The sequence below is a fragment of the Chiloscyllium punctatum genome, chromosome 1 (assembly GCF_047496795.1).
Source record: "Chiloscyllium punctatum isolate Juve2018m chromosome 1, sChiPun1.3, whole genome shotgun sequence".
Lineage (NCBI taxonomy): Eukaryota > Metazoa > Chordata > Chondrichthyes > Orectolobiformes > Hemiscylliidae > Chiloscyllium > Chiloscyllium punctatum.
This window is the reverse complement of record NC_092739.1, coordinates 122275072-122300711: the sequence shown is the minus strand read 5'-3', so window position 1 is coordinate 122300711 and position 25640 is coordinate 122275072. Positions and strand designations below refer to the sequence as shown.

General features: G+C 40.3%; 1 protein-coding gene across 4 annotated transcripts in view; it reads right to left on the bottom strand.

Annotated features, from left to right (window-relative positions):
• Positions 1–25640, bottom strand: part of cntfr (ciliary neurotrophic factor receptor) — a 375848-nt gene that overhangs the window by 189719 nt on the left and 160489 nt on the right. For all 4 annotated transcript variants that reach the window (XM_072573295.1, XM_072573296.1, XM_072573298.1 and 1 more), the window contains one exon: positions 17601–17840. In XM_072573295.1, the coding sequence (XP_072429396.1) occupies positions 17601–17840 (240 nt within the window). The remainder of the gene's footprint in view (positions 1–17600; positions 17841–25640) is intronic.

Sequence of the window (25640 nt, the reverse complement as noted above, 5' to 3'; positions counted from 1 at the left end):
AAGCATCCCATGATTCCACACTGAGATCATGCAAAGTATCAAGCGGGGCAGCAGACATTATTTCCACCTCAACATCACCCACTGATCCCATTCCGAATGAACACTATGGTTGAAGTGCTTGTTAAGGAACCCATCCAAAGATTGAACTACAAAAGTTGGACAACTTGGCTTAACACATTTTTAGTTTTGAACATTATCATTGTCATGACAACAAATTAGAACTAGAATTATTTTCAAATATATTGAACTTTTGGACAAGATTTTTAAGAGAAAAAAATGAATGCAAGCAATACAGAGTTGAAAAGTTAACCTCCAGGAATGGAATTTGCTGCCTGCTGAATGAGTCCCTGGGTGAACCCCTGGAATGTTGCAACGTATCTACTCCCTGTTTTGATGGTACTTTTGGTTTTGGGCATCGTTTTACCATTCCTGCACTAACTTTTCATTAACACTGAATTCCTTGCTGCAGCGCATTGATCAACATTATGACTCTTAACTTGGAAACTGGCTTCATACTTTCATTCATTTTGTTGGAAGAATAAAATTTCTTCTCAGGATTCACTAAAGTGCAGTCTGTTCCACATGGGCATGGCTTAAACTTTGGCAGATCTGCTTGGTAATACAGCTCAAATCGTTTGATGCATTATGCCTGGTTATAAAAGTACTGGTAAGTAAAATATTATCGCTTGGGGCGAAAGATTGATGCTTACTGCTAATGGGAGTAACAGAATGTTACTCCAAGTGAGAGAGGAGAAGGACTTATATTATGAGAATATATAAAAACACGATTTTTGGGGCCTGGAAAAGTGGGGTCATCTTACGCCCCGAGCTGATTACTAGAGCATGATCCACGATACTAACATCATTGTGTTAATAGAGAACATAAAAGTCATTTCTTACAAGCACTTGGAACTATACCAGAAAGCATAAAAAATACACACGTAAAAAATGGAAACAATCCTCTAGCATTCTAGACTTTCAGCAGCACTCTCCTGCCAACCTAATTCTGTACATCTGGCCAGTGTCACTGGGCCAGACACTGTTATTTAATTTTGATTAAGATGTTTACTGTTTTCTCCATATTTACAAGGGCATCATAACAATTTGTTTGGAAGAATGGACACTGATAAGGAAATCAGACTCATAATCCTATGAACACTAAGTGAGGGAGGATATTCTGAGAAATTATTTGATCAATTCATTCATTATTCTTTTCTTTCAGCTGCTAGGCATAATCAAAAAAATATAAATCATCTTGGTTGCCAACAAAAAAAAAACCAATGTTCTCTTTTGTTGAATATAGCTCAGTCCTACACCATGGCTGAAATGCTGCCAACCATGCACTTGATTGTGAATTGGCAGCCTGTGGTCAGCACGTTTCATTGAAAGATGGGCAAGAGAACAAAATCAAAACAATCGACTTGTGCTCAGATCTTTGGAGACATCCATGCAATGCTCATTGGGGTGCAGCTGACTCCAGATAAAGGAAACTGATCCCAACTGGAATTCTGATGCAGCAACAGAAATGCAGTGAACCATATCGCTTTCCATTCACTCTCAGAGACTCAAAATTCCTCGTTCAGAGGGATACAGCACTTGGTTATATAATCTGGCTTTCAGATCAAAATTTTTTAAATTACTCTGGCTTTTATTCCTCATTTTTTTTTTACCATTGATCTATCTGGGTCGACTTTCTGCCACTTGCAATCTGAAAGATTATGTTTCACCAAGAAATTATGTTCATTCCAGATTCTTGCAAAGCGTGTGATTAAATTGGCTGATGTGCAAATACTCAAAACTGCATTTTTATAAACATTCTAATCTAAATATAAAGAGGCCTTAATTTCGATGGTCCCCAAAAGCAAGCCGGGATTGTGCTATGGGATTTGCCAGTATCCATGGCTTCTGACGTAAACAGTGCCCTAGCTTTGAGCTGCCAGCTAGTTCTATGATTGTTGTTTGTGGTACATGGCGTCCATAACTGAAGCTTGTAGTAGGTAAATTCAGCCTGTACTAATTAAAGACAATTAAAACTAGCTACTATTACATAAAGAAGAAGTATAATATGGTGTTGCAGGAACTGGAAACCATTCCACAGCTGATTCTGACCCTGTAACACACCCAAAGGCATGATATTAGAAAGGGTGGGTTCTCAGTTTTTATTGATACTGCACTCAAAGCCTTGACTGAGGTGATGTGGAGAAGGGGTAATGCCTATCTACAGGCAGGAGGTTCTGCAGACAATATCACAGAAAGCAGTGGGGCCAAATAGCCATGGGCATTAATGCCAGGTAGGAAGCTACAAAGATTTGCTTGAGACATCACAGTAGGTTTAATATTTCTACATGTGGTCAAGGTCAGTGAATGCATCTCCAAGTGCCATATCCCACCAAACTGATTCACACTCAATTCAGACAATGCTTGGTGCACCACATTCCCCCTACCCAGCAACAAATCTCTTACATTCATAGCTTCAGCTTAATGTCTTTCAGTTATTCAATCATGATAACCACAGCAGACAAACTGATTACACAACACTCCCAGATGGTCTTCCCTCTCATTTGTAAGACAAGGTCACATACAACTGGCAGCAAGGGGCAAACCAAACAGGGGAAAGGCACTCCTCTCCTTGCTGCCTGAGAGCTGTCATTACTGATGTGCTATGATATGCAGCAGCTAAACGGGAATAGGGCAGGCACAACCACACACTAGATGGAAACTAGGAGGGATTAATTGATGTTTATATGCCATATGACATTTTCCCAGCCCTTCCTCAAGACACAGTTACAGTGCAAAGTATTTCTGAGAAATTTCCATATTGCCTATAATGAATTGAACTCAAGTATCACTGCAGATCAAAATTAATAATTGAGTAATCAGGACTGTTCTGACACTTACCCTATCAATAAAGAAATGTCCTTCCCTTCTGATAGAAATGTATACATGTGTGTGGAACAGTGTGGAAATGAAAGACCTAGTGCCTTATCACCACCTAATAAAAATCTACAAAGTGACAAAAAACTAAACATAATCTCCTTGGCGGCTTAGTTTACCCTTTATTACTACATTTGAAGTTTGATATTAGCTTTAAAATATTGCACTCAAAAGGGAAAGTTCTCCATTTATTCGAAAACCAATATCATGGTTTAAGAGAAGACTACAGGAGCTCTGTTTTTGTCAGCTTGGCTGATTCAGCAAGTTGAGGAATCAATCCCATTATATTCTGAGCAAATCACTTGGACTGGTAATTTGGTGTGATATCAAGGGACTTATGCAAATAGGCGTTTGTCTTTTGGATAAGACAAAAGTCCAATCTAATTGTTTAGCTCTGTGAAAATTAAGGTCATATTTGAAGGCAGTCACTTCAGTATTCTGGCCTTTAGAACTTCCTCCAGCAACACCACCAATTAACTTTAATTTATATTCGTGGAACTATGTGTGCAAAATGGCTATCATATTTGGCTACAAAACAATTTGCACATTTCAGTTGCAATTTATAAGTTGGAAAGTGAATTAAAATGGAGATCATTACACATAGAACAAACAACATAGAAAAGTACAGCACAGAACAGGGCCTTTGGCCCATAATGTTGTGCCGAGATTTAATCCTAATGTAAAATATAGTAACTTAACTTACACACCTCTCAACTCATTGCTATCCATGTGCATGTCCAGCAGTCGCTTAAATGTCCCCAGTGACTCTGCTTCCACCACCACAGCTGGGAATGTATTCCATGCATTCACAACTCTCTGCATAAAGAGCCTATCTCTGACATCTCCTTTATACCTTCCTCCTAATATCTTCAAACTATGACTTCTCGTACCAGTCAATCCCGCCCTGGGGAAAAGTCACTGGCTATTGACTCTATCTATTCCTCTCATTATTTTGTACACCTCAATCAGGTCTCCTCTCTTCCTCCTTCTCTCCAGAGAGAAAAGTCTGAGCCTGGCCAACCTCCCTTTGTAAGGTAAGGCCTCCAGCCCAGGCAGCATCCTAGTAAACCTTCTTTGCATCCTCTCTAAAGCCTCTGTATGCTTCCTATAGTAGGGCAACCAGAATTGGACACATATTCCAAGTGTTGTCTCACCAGGGACTTGTAGAGCTGCAGCAAAACCTTGCGGCTCTTAAACTCGATCCCCCTGTTAATGAAAGCCAAAACACCATATGCTTTCTTAACAACCCTATCCACTTGGGTGGCAACTTTGAGGGATCTATGTACTTGCACACCCAGATCCCTCAGTTCCTCCACACTGCCAAGAACCCTGTCTTTAATCCTATATTCAGCATTCGAGTTCAACCTTCCAAAATGCATCACTTTGCATTATCCAGGTTGAACTCCATCTGCCATTTCTCAGCCCAGCTCTGCATCCTGTCTTTGTCGCACTGCAGCCTGCAGTAGCCCTCTATACTATCAACGACACCTCCAACCTTTGTGTCATCCGCAGATTTACTAACCCACCCCTCAACCTCCTCATCCAAGTCATTTATAAAAACTACAAAGAGCAGAGGCCCAAGAACAGAGCCCTGCAGGACCCCACTCAACACTGACCTCCAGGCAGAAAACTTCCCATCTACAATCACTCTCTGCCTTCTGTCAGCCAGCCAATTCTGAATCCAGATAGCCAAATCTCCCTGTATCCCACACTTCCTGACTTTATGAATGAGCCTACCATAGGGAACCCTATCAAATGCCTTGCTGAAGTCCACATACACCACATCCACTGCTCGACCATCATCGACCTCTCTTGACATGTCCTCAAAGAACTCAATAAGATTTGTGAAGTATGGCCTGCCCCTCACAAAGCCATGCTGACTGCCTTTAATAACACTACATACTAAAACAATACTTTGTACTTTACAGAAACGATGCATCATTAAAAACAAATAATTTGATTATTGTTTCTGGTGCTAATTAGAATTGTAATATAATTCAATAAAACGCTTCTTGTTTTGATTCAGGTGTTATCTGACTATATCAACAGCCTAAGAAATTCACATTTTGCAATCTTAGACTTTGCGTTACATCTCACACATGGAATATTTCAGATCCCCAAATAGTTTTGTGGTTATACAAATCCTGCACAGTTCAGTTTATGCCTGACCCCGATGCACAAAAACATAAATTGCAGTTCAGCCCAGAAAATTTTAAGCAGCAGTAAAGAATTTGTTTTCTTTCGTCTAATTGAGCAGATCTTTGTTTTAGAAACAGCAACGTAATTTAGATTTATCAACTGGCTTGTGTTTGGTTGTCACAGAATATGATTAAGTAGAAACATTCTGCACAAGAAACAATGGAAGTATAATGGATCTTGAATGACACAAGGGAACACTTGGGCAACAGCCAAGTATATTTGGGTACAATTTAACTTCAAATCAAACATTGTATGTGAGTAGACCTCTTCAGTCTCTTATGTCCTTCTGTCCAGACTACAGTCATCACTAAATTTGCAAGTATATGTTCCCTTGTATTTTTGATGATAGAAAGCAAATACTGACCAAACATTATAGATATTTATAACACATCCATCCAGATATCATTCTTTATCCTGCACACTGCTATCCACCCATTGCTAGCTATTCTTTGTTAAAAAAAATCTTCCAATTCACATTACTAGTTACTTTGTGTGTAACACAATCCCATCCTTCAGGCAGAAGTTATGCAATGTAAGTTGAGCTTTAGATGCATTTCTATATCAATTTCAGGTCAGTTGTAGCTTGATGATGTACTTTAACCTAAATAAATTTCTACAACAGAACAAGTTATTTTATTACTTACAACAGGATTAAATTATACAAAAAATGAACAGGAAATTGGTGTTTTAAAATCTATAACATTAAGACAGCTGCTAGCTTCAGGGAATTCTCTGCTCTCAGGTCCAGCCAATTGGTGCCTTTTAAAGTTTCAGCTGGAAACTGCAGGACTGAATATTCCCCTACCCAGATGTCAAGGGTAGGTTTATGCAGTTTTGTTCATGTTACAATTTCATTTTAAATCAACACGCTACTGCTAAACATACTCATCAATGACATTATAAAAACATTAATACTGCATTCCTGCTCTCTCCTGCAAATTTGCTTCTTCTATTTGCACAGCCTTAACTTTCATTTAGATTATTCCTAAGCAATAGATCAGGCTTCAACTGTGGTATAATTTTTGATCTTTATATATAATGAAATATATAAATTACCCAGTAAATTTTCTAAAATTGGTCTAATGCATTAAGTGCAGAGGCAGGCAACTTCAGGGTTGATTAACTCCTACCCTTCCAGTGAGAAAACTTGATGTTTCAAGAACCAGTTATGAAATTAATAAACTGATTAGCAGGCTTTTCATACTATTAAGCTTCATCAGTGATGAGTCTGTGAATATAATGTTAGGGCATTACAGGTAGCTGCAATAAATGTCCGCAACATTGGGGGAGTGTTGCTGAACAAAGAGACCTTGGGGTGCAGCTTCACAGTTCCTTGAAAGTAGAGTCACAAATAGACAGGTTAGTGAAGGCAGCATTTGGAACACTTGCCTTCATTGGTCAATGCATCTAGTATGGGAGTTGGGAAGTTATGTTGCAGCTGTACAGGGCATTGGTTAGGCCACTTTTGGAATACTGTGTGCAATTCTGATACTGTTAAATTTGAAAGGATTCAGAAAAGATTTAAAAGGATGTCAACAGGGTTGGAGGGTTTGAGCTTTAGGGAGAGGCTGCATAAGCTGGGGCTACATTCCTTGGAGCGTCGGAAGCTGAGAACTGACCTGAATGAGGTTTATAAAATCCTGAGGGGCATGGAAAGGAGGAATAGACAAGGTCTTTTTTCCAGTGTAAGGAAGCCTAAAACTAGACAGCATAGATTTAAGGTGAGAGGGGAAAGATTTAAAAGGGACCTAAGGGGCAACGTTTTCACACACAGGGTGGTGCATGTATAGAGTTGTCAGAGGAAGTGGTGGAGACTGGTACAATTATGACATTTAAAAGGCAACTGGATGGGGTATGAATAGGAAGGGTTTAGAGGGATATGGGCCAAATGATGGCAAATGGGACCAGATTAATTTAGGATATTTGATTGGCATGGATGAGTTGGACCGAAGGTTTGTTTCCATGCTGCAGAACTCTATTACTTTATCTACGCCTAGTTTGTGGTGTGAGGGATAAAGTAAGCATCATCATATGAGGTTAAGCTGGAGATAACTCGCATAAAGGCTGAAATGTCAAGTAAGGGAGTGGACTTTCTTTTAAGGGGACCATGGAGGGAGGGAGACATCAGTGGCAAGGGAAGGATGCTGGCTTTCAGTAGCCAGCACCCCCCACCCCACCAACCAACTCATGCTCCCCTCAGTTTGGGGCACACAGTGCCCCCCCACCCCTCGCCGCTCCCTCCCCCTCCCCGACCCCTCCACCCAGCTGGCAGGGTCTCCTGTTTTTCCCATCAGGAAATCAGCCACTTTTATGGAACCTTTAACAGTTTTGAATTGGTGGCAGACTGAAAGGTTGCCTTTGGACCTTCTCACCCAGAACTTAGCTACCGAGGAGGCAAGTGTCTCTCTGGGTTCAATTCGCCCAATTGTGGACCCTTCTCACAACCTCTCTTGCAATCTCCAGGGAAATGAAAATTGTACCTTAAAGAGTACTTTTCTGTTTCATCCAGAAACAATCTCATTTTCATAAAATACAAAACTCTCTCCCATGCCATTTGTGTCAGTTCAGAGTTGATTCTATCTTCACTTGACAGACATTTCAGACTTTACATAGCTTCCTTGATGGTAATCATGAGCATTATTTGCTCATTAGTTTTCCCCCTCCCTCAATTTTCAGGGGCATTGGACAAATTGTAACATTGCTGCAACAGGTTTTGACAAATAACACAGATGAAGAATTGAAATTAAATTTGTTTTGTTCAACGTTGACTTTTGACACTTCTGGAGGTAAAGTTTTCTCAGATGTGCAAATCTTTCAAACTCTTACTCCAATGTCAAATCCAAATCTACAATTTTTGCTTAATAGAAAAATGATAAGTAAATCTTTCCTCTTTCAAAGAACCTGTGAATGTGAACTGTGTTGCTGGAGTTACCTGCTTCTGACATGTTTAATTTTGATGGAATTAATTACAGCAGAAGAGGTCTCTGTCCTCAAAGCAACATACTGATGCAGAAGGAGGGACAGCAGGAACAAAATCTAACAGACACTTCTCCATTTACAACTAATTAATGCCAACTTCAATCCATAGAAAATAACAATTAATCATCCAATCAGGAAATGGTTGAGTTTAAAGGCTCTTCAATATCCCAAGCTCTGTCATAAACATCAGCCTTGACTGGATTGATTAGAAAAGTCTCTTCTCTGTTGTGCTGCTTCATAAAGAATTCTGTAAATTGTATTTCAGCAATTTCAAGTAAAGCCGATTTTTCTTCACAAGCTACTGTCCTGTAGCCTATATCTGAGGATTCTCGGTGCCCTTTCTCATACATCCTTATCATGGAAGCAGAATGACACAGGAGGAAGGGGAAAAAGGCTAAGACCACACCAATGCAGAAGCCAATTAGGAATGACTCCATCATTATAATACGCAGTTCACAATACTACCTTAGTGAAGTACTAGGAGAGATATGATTGATGATTCAGTGAAGTGAGTGCTCACAAACATTCAATAAAATACAATCATACCTCCTAACACTACACCTCATTACACAAAGTGAATTTTATTGTGTGCACATATATAATTGTTCTTTTCACTGATGCTCCTGACCCTAATGTCTTTGTGCTCTTCTTAAACACTTCATGGTTTTGCTGGTCAGGAATGGTTTCCTCGACTCAATATGAACAAAGGTGGCTCCTAACTCTGGTCTGGACAGAGATTGGGTTGATTTTTGTGTTGGTCCCAGAATCATTTTCCTTTCACCGTGATCTAGGTAGTACTCCATAGTTGAGCTCTTCTGAGAGATTTCATTTCTCTCATAGCCTCTAAGAAGGCCCCTGTGAGTACAATGGCCTTATACCAGAACCTTTTTAAAGCTGGATACTAAAGAACAAATGAATAAGCTTTAAAAACAAATTAGACATAGATGTTTTGCATAGAAAATAGGCTGCGCTGGTAAATTAATAGGACATCTAGAAATTACAGAGAGAGCCGCCATTTAGTTCAAGGGACATGGTGCATTGGGTCTCTGAAATTCTGACTTAAATATCCTCTACTGCTGATTCCCAATCACTATTAAGAAAACATCCAAGCTAAATCCCTGGAAATGGTCTGTTCTTCCTTTGGTCACCTTTGCCATTCTGTGTAAGATCATTGGTATTCACATCGCATTGCCAATTCCATATTAAGCAGCAAAAGATTCTTTTTAACAGCAAAAGGTTTTATACAGTGCTACTACAGCCTCTAAACTCTTCCCTCTAGCAGGTTCTAAGGGTTACATGACCTACCCAATTGTCCTTGACTTTGATATTTTAAAAAGAATGCTGGGAAGCGGTGAGGTGGGGACAGTGCGGGCAGGGAGGTGCACCCACCTCTGACCTTAAGTGCCCTTGAAAGACTAATTACAGATCTCACTCTACCCCTCAACAGTAGCTTAATTGCTTGTCATGTAGATAAACCATCAACCAAGGGGCTAGGTCGTCCTTCACAGGACTCCTAGATCAATTAGAGTCATCCCTTCCCTGCCAACTGGCCAGACTCAACCTCTCTTCTAATTAATCCAGCCACCCCTCTCAACCTCTCATTTAAACTTCCAAATACAGACTTACCTGGGCTCCTTGGTGTGATGGGACAACGAGCAAGCTCTAATAGGACTACAGAACTGCTGCTAAGGCAGGACTCCCTCCCGAGACACAAGTAGAAATCTCACCATGCTACTCCCACCAATAAATAGCTAAGATATTGTTCTAACAATACAAAGTTTTTCATCCCCATCCCAATCCTCAAGCTTTCCTCAGGCACTGTAGTCTGGATTTCCAATATGTGCACACCTTCTTGTGTGTTACATGGCTGAGCCCTTAACTGATTATGGCGTCGATGCCAAAATATCATGGCTGGCAGAAAGCCTGCTTGTGAAATCTGATGTTGCAACAACATGCCAAGAATTTCAGACCCTGTGATTTCATACTTCATTATGATATTTTATGATGTTTTATCAAGAACATGCACAAGTCTTTTCTGTTAATAATAGTCATTTCACGACTCTTTGCATCAAAGTAATAACAGACATTCCTGAGTCTATAAGTTAACAAAAATAAAGTCAGAAGCCTCTGGAAAGCCAATTAAGTAGAAAACTCTCGTAAATTGTAATATTACACATGACTTCTTGCCTTCTGTACATAATGGCATGCAGCATAGTTAAACAGGAAAAAAACACAGAATCCGACCACATCAATATCTTGAAGAAACAGAGTCTCATAAAATTCAGTATTTGCTATTGGGGAGAAAAGAAAGAGAACATTGTGGTTTTCAAGAACTCACGAGTGGTACAATTTTTATGTTCTAATGTCAGGATAGGACCACTGCTGTAATGATTGGGATTATGGCCATCTGGAGGATTTGTATAACAAACCACATGCAAACAAAAAAGGGAGAGAAAAAGAAATGTATCATGCAGTTGCAATGGAAAGATGAAAGAATTAAATGCAAGAAACACATCCCCAAAGCACTGAACTCATGCCTGCTGTCTTTTTCATCCAGCTTTGAGTGTCCCTGACTTGGATAAGTGCAACAAACAATTGAATATACTCTTATGTTGGAGCCAGTTGTGAGACTGTCTCTGCTCTAAGTGATGGGGAATCCAGTGGAGAATGGGAGGTATTTTTCTGTACTCCTTGTAATGCATGAGTGGTCCCATCAACCTTCCCCAGCCTTGAGCACCAGCTTTCCCTTCCCGAGTTCCCTTAGATTTTATGATAATGGAGACAAGCTTTTTAAACTGTTTGCCTCGACATCCAGCAGCCCATGTGGCTGCCTCTAAAACCTTTCAGCGTGGGCTAGCTTGATGACAACCTACACCCATCCATTCCCTGCACTGAAAGTCACGCTTTCAAAGCCATGAAACCCCTCTCCCCAACCGAAGAACCTGGAGGAAGAGTGTGGCTTCACCCTTACTGGAAGCAGGGATTTGAACACTTGGATTCAATTGTAGCTGGTGGGATTTGCAATGAGTATTAGTTGATACTATCTCTGGAAACAGAAATAGAGAAGTCAAAGAAGGCAAAGAAGAGTCAGAGACACACCTAATGAAGGTGAGGGTAGGATGGAAATTGGAAACAACGTAAATAAAACTTCTGGTTTATAGTGAGTGTAAGAGGTAGCACTGATATAGTCAGTGAATTAATTAAGGAGAAGAGAGATGTGGCCTGAGCAGTATTTCCATTCATTTTCCTTCCAACTGCATAGGGCTCTGATGTCTAGAACCAGAAGTCAGTGCTCCAATCACCATGCCAAAACTAATCGCCATGCATGGAAGCTTGGAGTGGCTGCACGCACACATGCAGATTACAGGAAAGCTTGCTGATTGGGACCGCCTTCTATTCACTCATGAAATGTGCGCATTGCCAGCTGGGCCAGTATTTTATTGCTTACTCCTAATTGCCCTCTAGAAGGAGGTGGCAAGATACGGCTTAATGCGCTGCAGTCCATTTGATGAAGACCACAATGTCGTTATGAAGGGAATTCCAGGATTTTGACAACACTGAAGGGACAGCAATATATGTAATTATAGATAGAGAATCCCTACAGTGTAGAAACAGGCCTTTTGACCCAACAAGTCCACACCAATCATCCAAAACATAAGCCAACCAGACCCATTCCCCTACCTTATTATCTTATATTTACCCCTGACTAATGCACCTAACCTACACATCCCTAAATACTATGGGCAATTTAGCATGGCCAATTCACCCAATCTGCACATCTTTATATTGTGGGAGGAAACTGGAGCACTGGAGAAATGGAGAAAACTCATGCAGACACAGGGAGAACGTGCAAACTCCACAGTCGCCCAAGGTGAGAATCGAATCTGGGTGTGCATTGCTGTGAGGCAACAGTGCTAACCACTGACCCAGCGTGCTATGTCAGAATGGTGAGTGGCTTGGAAACAAACTTGCAAATGATGGCTTTTCTGTGTATCTGCTACTTCAATACTGGTAAAAGTAGAAGGTCAACATGTACCTTCCATCATCTGGTTTTAATGAGTTCTGTCCTTCCCATTTTAAAGTTGATGCAAGAAGGCAACAGTACCCGACTCCCATTTGGGTCATTCTGTGTAATGACAAAATGACAACTGTATATTTGTCTCACATTCTTTTTTCTTTCTCTACTTTTTCTTCCTCTCATTCCCATTTGTCCGGAATATTCAGCATCCTGTCTTTAATGAAATGGATATTCAATTATACAAAGAATGCACAGAATTTATGAAGATCCCCAATTGAACCTATACAACTTTAATAACCATCAGTCACTGGTGGTATGAATTCTGTTAAATTTTAACTCAATATGTTCATTACCCATAAGTAAATAAAAACACCGTGAATGTGAACTTACACATTGCCTTTCATGATACAGTGTTACTGTTATTAATTCAGAGGGTAATATTTTTAATTTGAATACGGAGCTTTCTCATCTGCTTGGCAACCCTGCAGCTCCCTGGACTCAAAATCGAGTTCAACTAATTTAGGACCTGAACTCCCCCATGTCCTAGCCCTCTATTACACACACCGGGCCTTGTTATCACATAGTTTGCCAATAGGCTACCTATTGTTAGCCACTAACCATCTCTATTCATCCTCCAGCCAGATTGTCATCAACTCCTTTGTCTGTCTAACTGTACTTGTGTCTCTTTGTGCTCTATCCCTACCTATCATTTAAATATTACCCCCTAACCCTTTCTATCTTCTGCACATAAACGGCACATAAATTTTCCTAGCTACCATCAGTTCTGAGGAAGGGTCATCAGATCCAAACTGTTAATCATAGAATCCCTACAGTGTGGAAACAGGCCATTTGGCCAACAAGTCCACATCCACCCTCCGAAGAGTAACTCAACCAGATCCATTCCCCTATTGTATTACTCTACATTTACCCCAACTAATACAATTAACGTACACACCTTAAGAAGACATACGGTGTGTTAGCTTTTATAGCTAGAAGGATTGAGTTTCGAAGCCACAGAGTCATGTTGCAGCTATACAAAACTCTGGTGCGGCTACACTTGGAGTAATGCATACAGTTCTGGTCACCACATTATAGGAAGGATGTGGAAGTTTTCGAATGTGTTCAGAGGAGATTTACTAGGATGTTGCCTGCTATGGAGGGAAGGTCTTATGAGGAAAGGTTGAGGGTCTTGAGGCTGTTTTCATCAGAGAGAATAAGATTGAGACGTGACTTAGTTGAGATATACAAGATAATCAGAGGGTTAGATAGGGTGGATAGTGAGAGCCTTTTTCCTTGGATGCTGATGGCTAATATGAGGGAGCATGGCTTTAAATTGAGGGATGATAGATATAGGACAGATGTCAGAGAAAGTTTCCTTATTCACAAAGTAGTAGGTACGGGGAATGCACTGCCTGCAACAGTAGTAGACTCACCAACTTTAAGGGCATTTAAATGGTCATTGGATAAACATATAGATGAAAACAGAATAGTGTAGGATAGACAGCCTTCAGATTGGGTTCACAGGTCAGAGCAACATCAAGAGCCAAAGGGTCTGTACTGTTCTATCTTTGAACACTATAGGCAATTTAGAATGGCCAATTCACTTAAATCAACTGTGGGAGGAAACCCACATAGACATGGGCAGCATGTGCAAGCTCCACACAGACAGTCACCCAAGGCTGGAATTGAACCCAGGTCCCTGGCAGCAGTGCTAGCCATTGAGCCACCGTGCCACCCACTTTGATTTCTCTTCACAGATGCTGCCAGCCCTGCTGAGCTTTTCCAGCAACTTCTGTTTTTGTTTCTCATCTAAGGTTATTATACACCAGTTTTGTATTAATGCTGACTAAATCAAGAATAAGTGCCCTACAGTTTACAACCTCTTAAATCTTTAGCTTGAAGTCATCAAACAGCTATGATCAAATGTACCTTTTCATCTTAGTTGTTGTTTTTGACTTTGGTATTGTCCTGGAATATGGTCCTTGGCTCTTCATCAAAGTTGCTCAATAAACCAAAAACTGTGTGTTGTTAAAAATTTGGCTTCTGACAGGATAATCTTGGGACTTAATGTTTTAAGTCAATTCTTCTCAAGTATTATCTACTTATCCAGAGTTTACGTGTACTAAGAGGAATTAAAAGAAAGAATTTCCTGTTGCACAATTTCTTGTACTTAGATAATTACAATGGAAAATTTCCCAAAATACAAACAGTTTCATACTATTACCACTTTTAATTAGCTGGATTCGGTAGACTCAAAAGAGCAGAAGCCATGCTTCATGCAGAACTTGATTCTTGTTCTCAGTTCAAGTTGTGGTAACAGGACTTATGGAGACAAAATGCTATCAATTTACTAAGAAAACACAAACAAAATGTTTCAGCCAACAGAAAAGAATATGAAAGTTCAGACATACAATGGGATCCTATTTCATTTTTCATTCATTTCTCAGTAACATTTATTTAAAGTCTATTTGCTTAAGTGTATTGGGTTTATGTGTAAATGGACTTTCTGCAATTTAATTTTCTTGCTTAGGGGTGATACCTGTCAAGGTTGAAACTTTGTATGTTTGAAGTACAAATTTATCAGATAACAAAGGTGGTTTAGCAAACTGCTCAGATGCAGTTAATATGTCTTTTTTGGTTATGTTCTATCACCCTGCTTCCATCCATGGTATAGAACAGTTGCAGGCAAGAAAAAAAAAGGCCATCTATCGAATACCAAATACTTTCTTGTATCCATTCCAAGAGTGTCTGAGCAATGCTAGAACAGCATTATTGGGATGGGTGTAGTCTTCAAGTTTTCAACTGAATGGATCTTCAATAAAGCTTTTGAGGAAAAAAAGGCTTTTGGTGACAGATTTGACACTAAGAGTCCCACTTGGAGTCAGAGGAAATGACAACATCAAGAAAACTAATTAATAAGGAATTAAATGATAGAGCTATCAACTCTATAACTAATGGGCTTGCAGCAACTTCCATCATCAGATAACTTTCAGCTGGACCAATAGCTATGTGGTTGTTATTGATTCTCTTCAAAACTGAACCACATTTCTCTCCCAATGTCAAAGTCTGCCACAGGAGCAGTACTTAAATTCAGACATATAGAGTCATAGAGATGTACAGCATGGAAATGAACCCTTCAGTCCAACTTATCCATGCCAATCAGATATCCTAAATTAATGTAGTCCCATTAGCCAGCATTTGACCAGATCCTTCTAAATCCTTCCTCTTCGTATACCCATCCAAATGCCTTTTAAATGTTGTAATTGTATCAGCCTCCACCACTTCCTCTGACAGCTCATTCCATACACGCACTATCTTTTGCGGGAAAACGTTGTCCCTTTGGTCCTTTTTATATCTTCCTCCTCTCATCCTAAACCTATGCCTTCGAGTTCTGGACTTCCCCAACCCAGAGAAAGACTTTGTATATTTACTTTATCCATGCCCCCCATGATTTTATAAACCTCCATAAGGTCACCCCTCACCCACCGAAGTTCCAGGGAAAACAGCCACAATCTATTCAGCCTCTCCCTATAGCTCAAATCCTCCAACTCTGGTAATATCCTTATAAATCTTTTCTGAACCCTTTGAAGTTTCACAGTATCCCTTCCTGTGGGAGGAAAACCAGAAATGAACGCAATATTCCAAAGGTGGCCTAACCAATGTCCTGGATAACCGTAACATGATTTCCCAACTCCTATACTCAATGCTCTGGCCAAAAAAGGAAAGAATATTAAATGCCTTCTTCACGATCTTATCTAATTGTGACTCTACTTTCAAGAAATTATGAACCTGCACTCCAAAGTCTCTTTGTTCAGCAACACTCCCTCGGACTTTACTATTAAGTGTACAAAGTCCTGCCCTGATTTGCCTTTCCAAAATGCAGCACCTCACATTTATCTAAAATGGAACAGAGTGAATCCAATTCTGATTGTAATACAACAGTAGTCTTAAAAAAGGTGCATTTTTTTCCCCCAAGCTGGTCAGGAACTCTCAAGTCAAAAGAAAGACAGTGATTTTCTTTCAGCTTGATATAAATCTACTGGAACATTTTTTTCTTAAGCATGTATCTTTCCCTTTTCAAAAGGAACTGGCTTTTCTCTTTAACTGCTTGTGCCCTCATTTCTCTCACTTTCCTTTCCCCTTATTCCGAATACTGTTTTCTGTTGTTGCTCTTTAAAGGACCCTGCAACAAGGAATGCTACAGAAATGCAAGTCATTGTCGTACATTGTCAGGAGTGTTTGCCTGACTTGCATGTCAGCTCATCCCAGTGGTAGTATTTCACTGCGGGACGAAAAGAAATTACGACTCCAAACCTCACCTTGAGTTTTAAGCAAGCAATGTAGGTTGCCACTCCAATCAAATACTGAAGGACAATTGCCATAATGGGACAGGTAATTTTACACAACTTATGGCCATCAAATGTTATGTAACCTTCAGATGGTGTAAATCATGTCCCCCTTGCAGCTAACCACACTGCCCATAACCACTGTAGTCCCCCCTACCTTTGCAGAAACACACACACACACTTTAGTAATCACAGAATCCTAGATTGTTTGTGGATACTGTACTTTAGTTTATTCCAAGCAATTGATTATTTAATTTTTAATGTTAGAATTAGCCTTATTCTCTATTTTGTTTCTAGCAGTCTATTCTTATGTTTTCTATCCTCTTTTGTTTTTCTTATTTTAGCAGCGCAGATTTACCTCTAGTTGGGAACTAACTTGATTCTAACTCTTTAAATGAAGTATAGGCAGAAAATTATTTCAATTGTTGAAACTTAAAATATAAACAGGCTGGAAATATGCAGGTCTCTCAGTAGATGAAGACAGAAAAGATAGATCAATGTTTCAGGTGCAGACCCTTTAGTTCTGACAAGGCGTCTATAGCCAAAACACTAACCTGATTTTTCTTTTTATGGATACTGATGGGCCTGTTGGGCATGTCTGGTATGCATTACTGCTTCAGTCTTTAAACAATAAAAGCTCGGTAACCCCAAAGCTGCTGAACAATTCCGACAGTTAAAGCTCTGTCTTTAACGTTGACACAAGCTCAGGAATCCACCGTCATTCGAAAGGAAAGTCTAAAACTTCATTTGCTTTCAATAAAATTGAAACATTTCATCTTTCAGAGTACATAGGATTCCAAAATCTCCAGCAATTAGATGCATAAGAGCATTATAGCTTAATAATGGGGGATTTAAGCAAAAGTGGATTAATATGGCTTCTTTACACTCTTGTACTGAGCTGATATCTTACTAATAAACGTGAAAGTTATGACAACATAGTCAGCGGTTGTTACTGAGGTCATTATTCTGCCATTGACAGCCTTAGTTTCCTTCACCATAGCTGCTTCATAAGACTTTTCAGTCACATTATTCCAGGATTATTTATGCACACAATAGGCTAGTTTCGTTAAAAGACATCACATTTTTTGGGTTCCATCAAAAACAATTACTTAAAAAGCACTTACTTCCAACTTGGATTGTTATTTGATTTTTCAACTTTCCGCTGTGTTTCTCATGGCAGCTATAGGTTCCACTTTGTGCTGTCTCGATGTTTCGGAGGGTGAGGTTAGTGCCTTGAAGAAGCTGGTCTTCCTTATGGCCTATCACATGCCCATCAAACCTCCATACCACAGGAGTATGGCTGTCAGATGTCTCACACTGCAGGGTTACATTGCTGCCAATTCTTTTGTAGTATTTCCTTCCTTCTGAAATTATAAAGAAAATATTTGTGATGTTACCATAGATACCATAGATGGTTTACTTATCCAAAGCTGCTTCTGCTTTCTCCACTAAGTTACAGACTTCTATCCTTGGAGCTGCCTCTACTGTCTTCAGGTTCCCAGTTGTACTGTCTGAACCAAAAGAAGCGGTTTAGCCACTGAAGACTATCTGTAGGAAGCAGGATTATATAGAAACATAGAAGATAGGAGCAGGAGGCGGCCATTCAGCTCTTCGAGCCTGCTCCAGCACTCATCACGATCATGGCTGATCATCCAACTCAATAGCCTAATCTGGCTTTCTCCCCATAACTTTTAATCTCATTTGCCCCAAGTGCTATATTTAGCTGCCTCTTAAATACATTCAATGTTTTGGCATCAATTACTTCATGTGCTAATGAATTCCACAGGTTCACCACTCTCTGCGTAAAGAATAATCTCCTCATCTGCATCCTAAATGGTCTACCCTGAATCCTCAGACTGTGATCCCTGGTTCTGGACACACCCACTATCGGGGACATCCTCTCTGCATTTACCTTATTGAATCCTGTTAGAATTTTATAAGTCTCTATCAGATTGCCCATCATTCATCTGAACTCCAGCAGAAACAATCGTAACCTAGTTAATCTCTCTTCATGTGTCAGTCCCACCATCCCCGGAATCAGCTTGGCAAACCTTTGTTACACTCCCGAGAGCAAGCGCATCCTTCCTCAGAAAAGGAGACCAAAACTGCACACAATATTCCAGGTGTGGCATCACCAAGGCCCTGTATAACTGCAATTCACTGGAAGCAATCTGGGGCAGGAGTTTAGTATGATTTTTGTACTCATTAGCACTAAAAGCAATTGAACAACAAACCACACCTCCAAGGCCTGCTCTCATTTCTACAACAGCTTGAATTTTTGTTCCCAGGTCAACAACGCGGCATTTGGAAAATTCCCAGCTTTGCAAACATGACTGGGAGAAAGTGGCCTGGATATTTGAATTTTGGTTCAGATTTGGGGGTGAGAGACACGAGTGTTAGCAGCTGTTGGATTCATCACCCTGAAAATATTGTGGAGGTAATGACATTGGTAACCACAGAGGTGAGCGGTGGGAAAAGGCTAACTTGGATGATTTGCGACATTGTTATAGCTATTAATGAAATAATAAAAAAAAAGGACCTACCAGCACTTCTGATATTTCATACAGTGGCCATGCCCCAGCAGTGCTTACTTATGTCACCTCATGACCTTACCCATACTCTCCATGTCATCCTTTTCCCCTTCCACCCAACCCAGTAGCTCTCTCTAACTCTTTGTGCCAACGTATGCCAACAAAGATCCTCAGTCACTACTCTTAGCTCTTTCATCACACATGGCAACTCATCTAGTATCCACCATGGTTAGACCGCAATACCCAGGCTGAGGTAAAATAAGATAAAAATCCAAATACCTACTAATGATTTTCTTTAAAACAAAACCTAATTGGTAGAAGCCCATTTATTACATGGATCTTTCATCAACTACTTAATCACCTGAAAAAAATGAGCACCTGCATTCATTGCCCCTTGTCAAATGCTTTAAGTATGTGGAGGTCTCAATCAAATGTTGAATTTTAAGGCACTCTTGTGTGATAATGATAGGTTGAGCATCATAAATCTTATGATTGGTAATGCTCAAACTGATGTCAATGAACAGAGAAAAACAGCAAGCTTGATATTTTGTTCTACTGCAGACTTCGTTTTCAAAGAAAAAGGCCAAGAAATTGAAATGCCTTGGAAGGTTATTAGTTCCAATGACTTTGACAGTTTCCTTGATATCTGTTTTATATACATTGGTTTCAGTTATAGAAAACCCAATTAGGAAGCGACTTCCACATAAAAGTACATTCCCTCTCCCAAAAGAACACCTGTCCTCTCCTAAAGTGTCACTGGAAATATCCACAATGATACCTTGCCTCTTCGAAAAGGAATCCAACCTCACTGGAAAACTGTAAAGACCACAAGTTATATTTGGCAAAAATTGAATCAGTTTGAAGACAGAAGACAATTTATGCTACACCTTGTGCGAATGCCTTTGTGAACATGTGAAAAGTACAATCTGCTCCGTTTAGCCCCTGACAAAATAGCAGGTGCTCGGTTTGTGATGGGACGTCTGAAATTTGGGCTCTGGAGATACTCTGGCTAAATTGGAGCTCTTATGATTAGCTAAAACTAGGCTTTGAACCTGGTCTGCAAAACTATGAACAGCAACACACAATGTACTAACCACCAGACATCATTCAATAAATCTCCTGAAATCATCTCGTCTGCACAGTGTGCAGTATGCCTTTGAATCACGGAATATAATTCTGATTTAATCTTGAAGAAAGCTAAAACTCTGTTCATGGAGATTGTTCCATAACACTTACAAATATTCATCGTAATTACAAAATTGAAGCTATAAAATGCTTGACCATCACTGCAGTGAAATTCTTCATAGATGTTTGATGATGACATTTAGTTTTCTTTAAATGCTCAATTTATTTCACTTTCCATGTAACTCTTCTCTCCTTTCAATCGTCTCTATCTTTTCCTTTCCTTTCTTCCTCCTTTCTAACTAGCTCCCACACTGCAGGGTTACATTGGGATTTAATTAAGCAGCACCTTTGAAATGTAATCTTACACCACAATGAAAAATAGAGGAAGCTGATTTAGTTTGGACGATCAATGACAGAGATTAAAGGGTTACTTTCAGAATAGTGGCTGGGAAGTAGGAGATGGAGAGACTATGATTGAGCCTTGAGTGAAAAATTGCCAGAAAAAGCACAGGCAGTTTGATTAAATCTTATTATGTTTACTGTCAGAGGAAAGAAATGTCAAGGGCACAATTAAAGGCTAGTTTCCCATACTCCATTTTTGAATGAGATCATCAGAAGAACAGGTGGCGATGGTGAAGCCATACTGTTGTTAAGGGCTGCTTCAAAGATGAGTACATTTATGACTTCAGCACATAACATCTGGATGGAACCACAGTGCTGAGAAATAAAATATTTTAAAAATCTTTTTCTTTTATTTCCATATTCCATAGCTTGCAATATTATGCATTCAGAATGTTTCCTAATAGTTGAAGTGTATGACGGGCAGTTGTGATTATTACAGGAACACATTAGCAGGCAAAGCTTCCACTACCTTAGGCATCTTGCTCTATGACTGTGCCAAGAATAAATACAACACAGGCTTTACCAAGAATGTAAGAACGTTTAGGAACAGATAAAGGTCATTAAGACCATCAAATCCCTTCCCATTGTCATACAACATTGATCCACATGTGTGCCAACAGATATTAATTATTTCTCCACTGATAGCATATCATTTAGTTTAAGTCACTAATGCTTTCATTAGTCTTCTTGAAATGGGAGTGATTGTCCTTGACAACAATGTGGCATCAATCGAATGTAGCAGCAAGGAGCACTAGCAAAACTAAAGTCAACGGGTATTGGGGGCAAAGTTTCCGATGGTTGGAGTCATACCTAGTACACAGGAAGATGGTTGTGGTTGTTGGAGGTCAGTCATCTCAGCTCCAGATCACCTTTGCAGGAGTTCCTCAGAATAATGCCCCAGGCCCAACTATCTTCAGCTGCTTTACCAATGACCTTCACTCTATCAAAAGGTTAGAAGTTGGGATGCTCACCATGGATTGCACAATGTTCAGCACCATTCATGACTCCTCAGATACTGAAGCAGTTCATGTTCAAGCCAGACTATGACCATCACCAATACGAGACAGATAATCTACCCACTGCCCTTTGACATTAAGCAGTATTACCATCACTGAATCCCCCACTATTAACATCCTGAGGATTATCACTGATCAGAAACTCAACTGGACTCACCACATAAAAACAGTGGCTATAAACTGCATTTATTTCAATGTGAGAGGTCTGACAGGTAAGGCAGATGAACACAGGGCATGGTGGGGAACGGGGAACAGGGATATCATAGCAGTTACAGAAATGTGGCTCAGGGATGGACGGGACTGGCAACTTAATGTTCCAGGGTTTAGGTGCTATAGGAAAGTTAGAAAGAGGGGAAAGAGAGGAGAGGGAATAGCATTTTTGATTAGGAATAACATTACAGCTGTACTTCTGGAGGATATTCCAGGGAATGTCCAGGGAAGTTATTTGGGTGGAAGTGAGAAATAAGAAAGGGATGATCACCTTGTTGGGATTGTACTACAGACTTCCCAGTAGTCTGCAGGAAATTGAGAAGTAAATTTGTAAGGAGATCCCAATTATCTGTAAGAATAATAGGGTGGTTGTGGTAGGGGATGTTAAGTTTCTAAACATAAATTGGGACTGCCATGGTGTTAAGAGTTTGGATGGAAGGGAATTTGTTAAGTGTATACAAGAACATTTCCTGATTCAGTATGTGGATGTTTGAACTAGAAAAGGTGCAAAACTTGACCTACTCTTGGGAAATAAGGCAGGGCAGGTGACTGAGGTGTCAGTGGGAGAACACTTTGGGATCAGCGACTATACTTCTATTAGTTTTAAAATAGTGATGGAAAAGGATAGACCAGATCTAAAAGTTGAAGTTCTAAATTGGAGGAAGGCCAATTTTGACAGTATGAGACAAAAATTTTCAAAAGTTGATTGGGGGCAGATTTTTGCAAATAAAGGGATAGTTGGAAAATGGGAAGCCTTCAAAAATTAGGTAACGAGATTCCAGAGACAGTATGTCCCTGTGAGGGTGAAATGCAAAGCTGGGTGGGTGTAGGGAATGCTGGCTGACTAGAGAAATTGACGTTTTGGTCAAGAAAAAGAAGGAAGTAAATGTCAGGTACAAACAGCAGAGTTCGAGTGAATCCCTAGAAGAGTATAAAGGCAGGAGGGGAATATGTAAGAGGGAAATCAGGAGGGCAAAAAGGGGACATGAGACAGCTTTGACAAATAGGGATAAGGAAAATCCAAAGGGATTCTACAAATACATTAAGGACAAAAGGGTAACCAGGGAGAGAATTGGGCCCATTAGAGCAAGGCCACCTATTTGTGAAACAGCTGGAGATGGGGGTCATCCTAAATGAGTAACGTGCATCAGTGTTTGCTATGGTGAAGGTTATGGAAGCTAGAGAACTTGGGGAAATAAATAGTCTGTTTTACACAAGAGGTAGTGCTAGATGTTTTAAAATGCATTGAGGCGGATAAATCCCCAGTACCTGATCAGGTGTACCCGAGACCTCTGAGGGACACTAGGGAAAATATTGCTAGGCCCCTTCCTGAGATATTTGCATCATTAATAGCCACAGGTGAGGTGCCAGAAGACTGGAGATTGGCTAACTTGGTGCCACTATTTAGCAAAGGCGGTAAGGAAAAGTCAGGGAACTATAGTCCATGGAGCCTGACATTGGTGGTGGACAAGTTGTTGGACAGAATTCTGAGGGACAGGATTAACATATATTTGGAAAGAGAAGGCTGATTAGGGAGAGTCAACATGGCTTTGTGTGGGAAATCATGTGCCACTAACTTGATTGAGTTTTTTGAAGTAATAGAATGTAGAACAATACAGCGCAGGACAGGCCCTTTGGCCCTCAATGTTGTGCCAACCTGTGAACTAATCTAAGCCCATCTCCCTACATTATCCCATCATCCATATGCCTGTTCAAGGACTGTTTAAATGCCCCTAATGTGGCTGAGTTAACTACATTGGCAAGCAGGGCATTTCACACCCTTACCACTCTCTGAGTAAAGAACCTGCCTCTGACATCTGTCTTAAACCTATCAATTTGCAGCTATGCTCCCTCGTACAAGCAGACATCATCATCCTAGGAAAAAGACTCTCACTGTCCAACCTATCTAATCCTCTGATCGTCTTCTATGTCTCTATTAAATTCCCTCTTAGCCTTCCTCTCTCCAATGAGAACAGACGCAAGTACCCCAGTCTTTCCTCATAAGACCTTCGCTTCAGACCAGGCAACATCCAAGTAAATCTCCTCTGCACCTTTTCAAATGCTTCCACATCCTTCCTGTAATGGGGCAACCAGAACGACACACAATACTTCAAGTGAGGCTGCACTAGTGTTTTGTAAAGTTGCAGCATGACGTCACGGCTCCGGAACTCAACACCTCTAACTCAACGTATGCCTGCTTAACTGCACTAACAACCTGAGTGCCAACTTTCAGGGATCCATGGACACCAAGATCCCTCTGCACATCCACACTACCAAGAATCTTTCCATTGACTCTGCCTTCCTGTTATTCTTCCCAAAGTGAATCATCTTACATTAACTGCATTGAACACCATTTGCCACCTCTCAGCCCAATTCTGCAGTGTATCCAAGTCTCCCTGTGACCTGCAACATTCTTCCACACTGTCCACTACTCCACCAAATTTAGTATCATCTGCAAACTTACTAACCCATCCACCTATGCCAACATCCAAGTCATTTATATAAATGACAAACAGTAATGTTCACAAAACAGATCCGCGTGGTACACCACTAGTAACCAGACTCCAGGCTGAATATTTTCCATCACTCGCTGCCTTCTTTCAGAAAGCCAGTTTCTAATCCAAACTGCTAAATCACCTTCAATCCATGCCTCTGCATTTTCTCCAATAGCCTATCATGTGGAATATTATCAAAGGCTTGACTGAATTCCATGTATACCACGTCAACTGCCCTACCCTCATCCACATACTTAGTCACCTTCTCAAAAAACTCAATGAAGTTTGTGAGACAAGATCTGCCCTTGATGAATCCATTTTGACTATTTCCAATTAAATTGTTGCTTGCGAGATGATTTTAAATTCTATCTCTTATAATTCTTTCCAAAACTTTTCCTACAACAAACGTAAAGTTCACTGGTCTATAATTACCTGGGTCACCTCTACTGCTCTTCTTGAACAAGGGTGCAACATTTGCAATCCTCCAGTCCTCTGGTACTAAACCTGTAGACAATGATGACTTAAAGATAAAAGCCAAAGGCTCCGCCATCTCCTCCCCAGCTTCCCAGAGAATTCTCAGAAAACTCCTATCCGACCTAGGGGGCTTATCTACTTTCACACCTTCTAGAATTGATAACACTTCCTCCTTACTAACCTCAATCTTTTCAAGTCTAATAGCCCGTATCTCAGTTTTTTCTTCTGCAATAGTCTGCTTTTCCTGAGTGAAAACAGATGAGAAATATTCATTTAGCACTCCTCCGATTTCCACAAGATCTACACACAATTTCCCACTTCTGTCTTTGACAGGCCCTATTAGTACCCTTGTCATCCTTTTATTCCTCACAAAGCTATAGAAAGCTTTAGAGTTCTCCTTTCGTCTACCTGCTAAAGGCTGCTCATGTCCCCTCCTTGCTCTTAACTCCCTCTTTAAATTCTTCCTCGCTACTCTGTAACTCTCCATCGCCTCATCTGAACCATCTCATTTCAACGTCACATAAGACTCCCTCTTCCACTTCACAAGAGATACAATTTATTTAGTAAACCATGGTTCTCTTACCTTATCATCACTTCCTCTCTGCCTGACAGGGACATACTTATCAAAGACACACAATATCAGTTCCTTAAATTAGCTCCACATTTCGATTGTCCCCATCCCCTGCATTTTGCTACCCCATTCTATGCCTCCTAATTCTTGCCTACTCGTATTATAATTGCCGTTCCCCCATCTATAATTCTTGCCCTGTGGCATGTATCCATCCCTTTCCATTGCCAAACTAAATGTAACTGAATTATGGTCACTCTCTCCAAAGTGCTCACCTATCACTGAATCAAACACCTGGCCTGGTTCATTACCAAGCACCAGATCCAGTGTGGCCTCCCCTCTT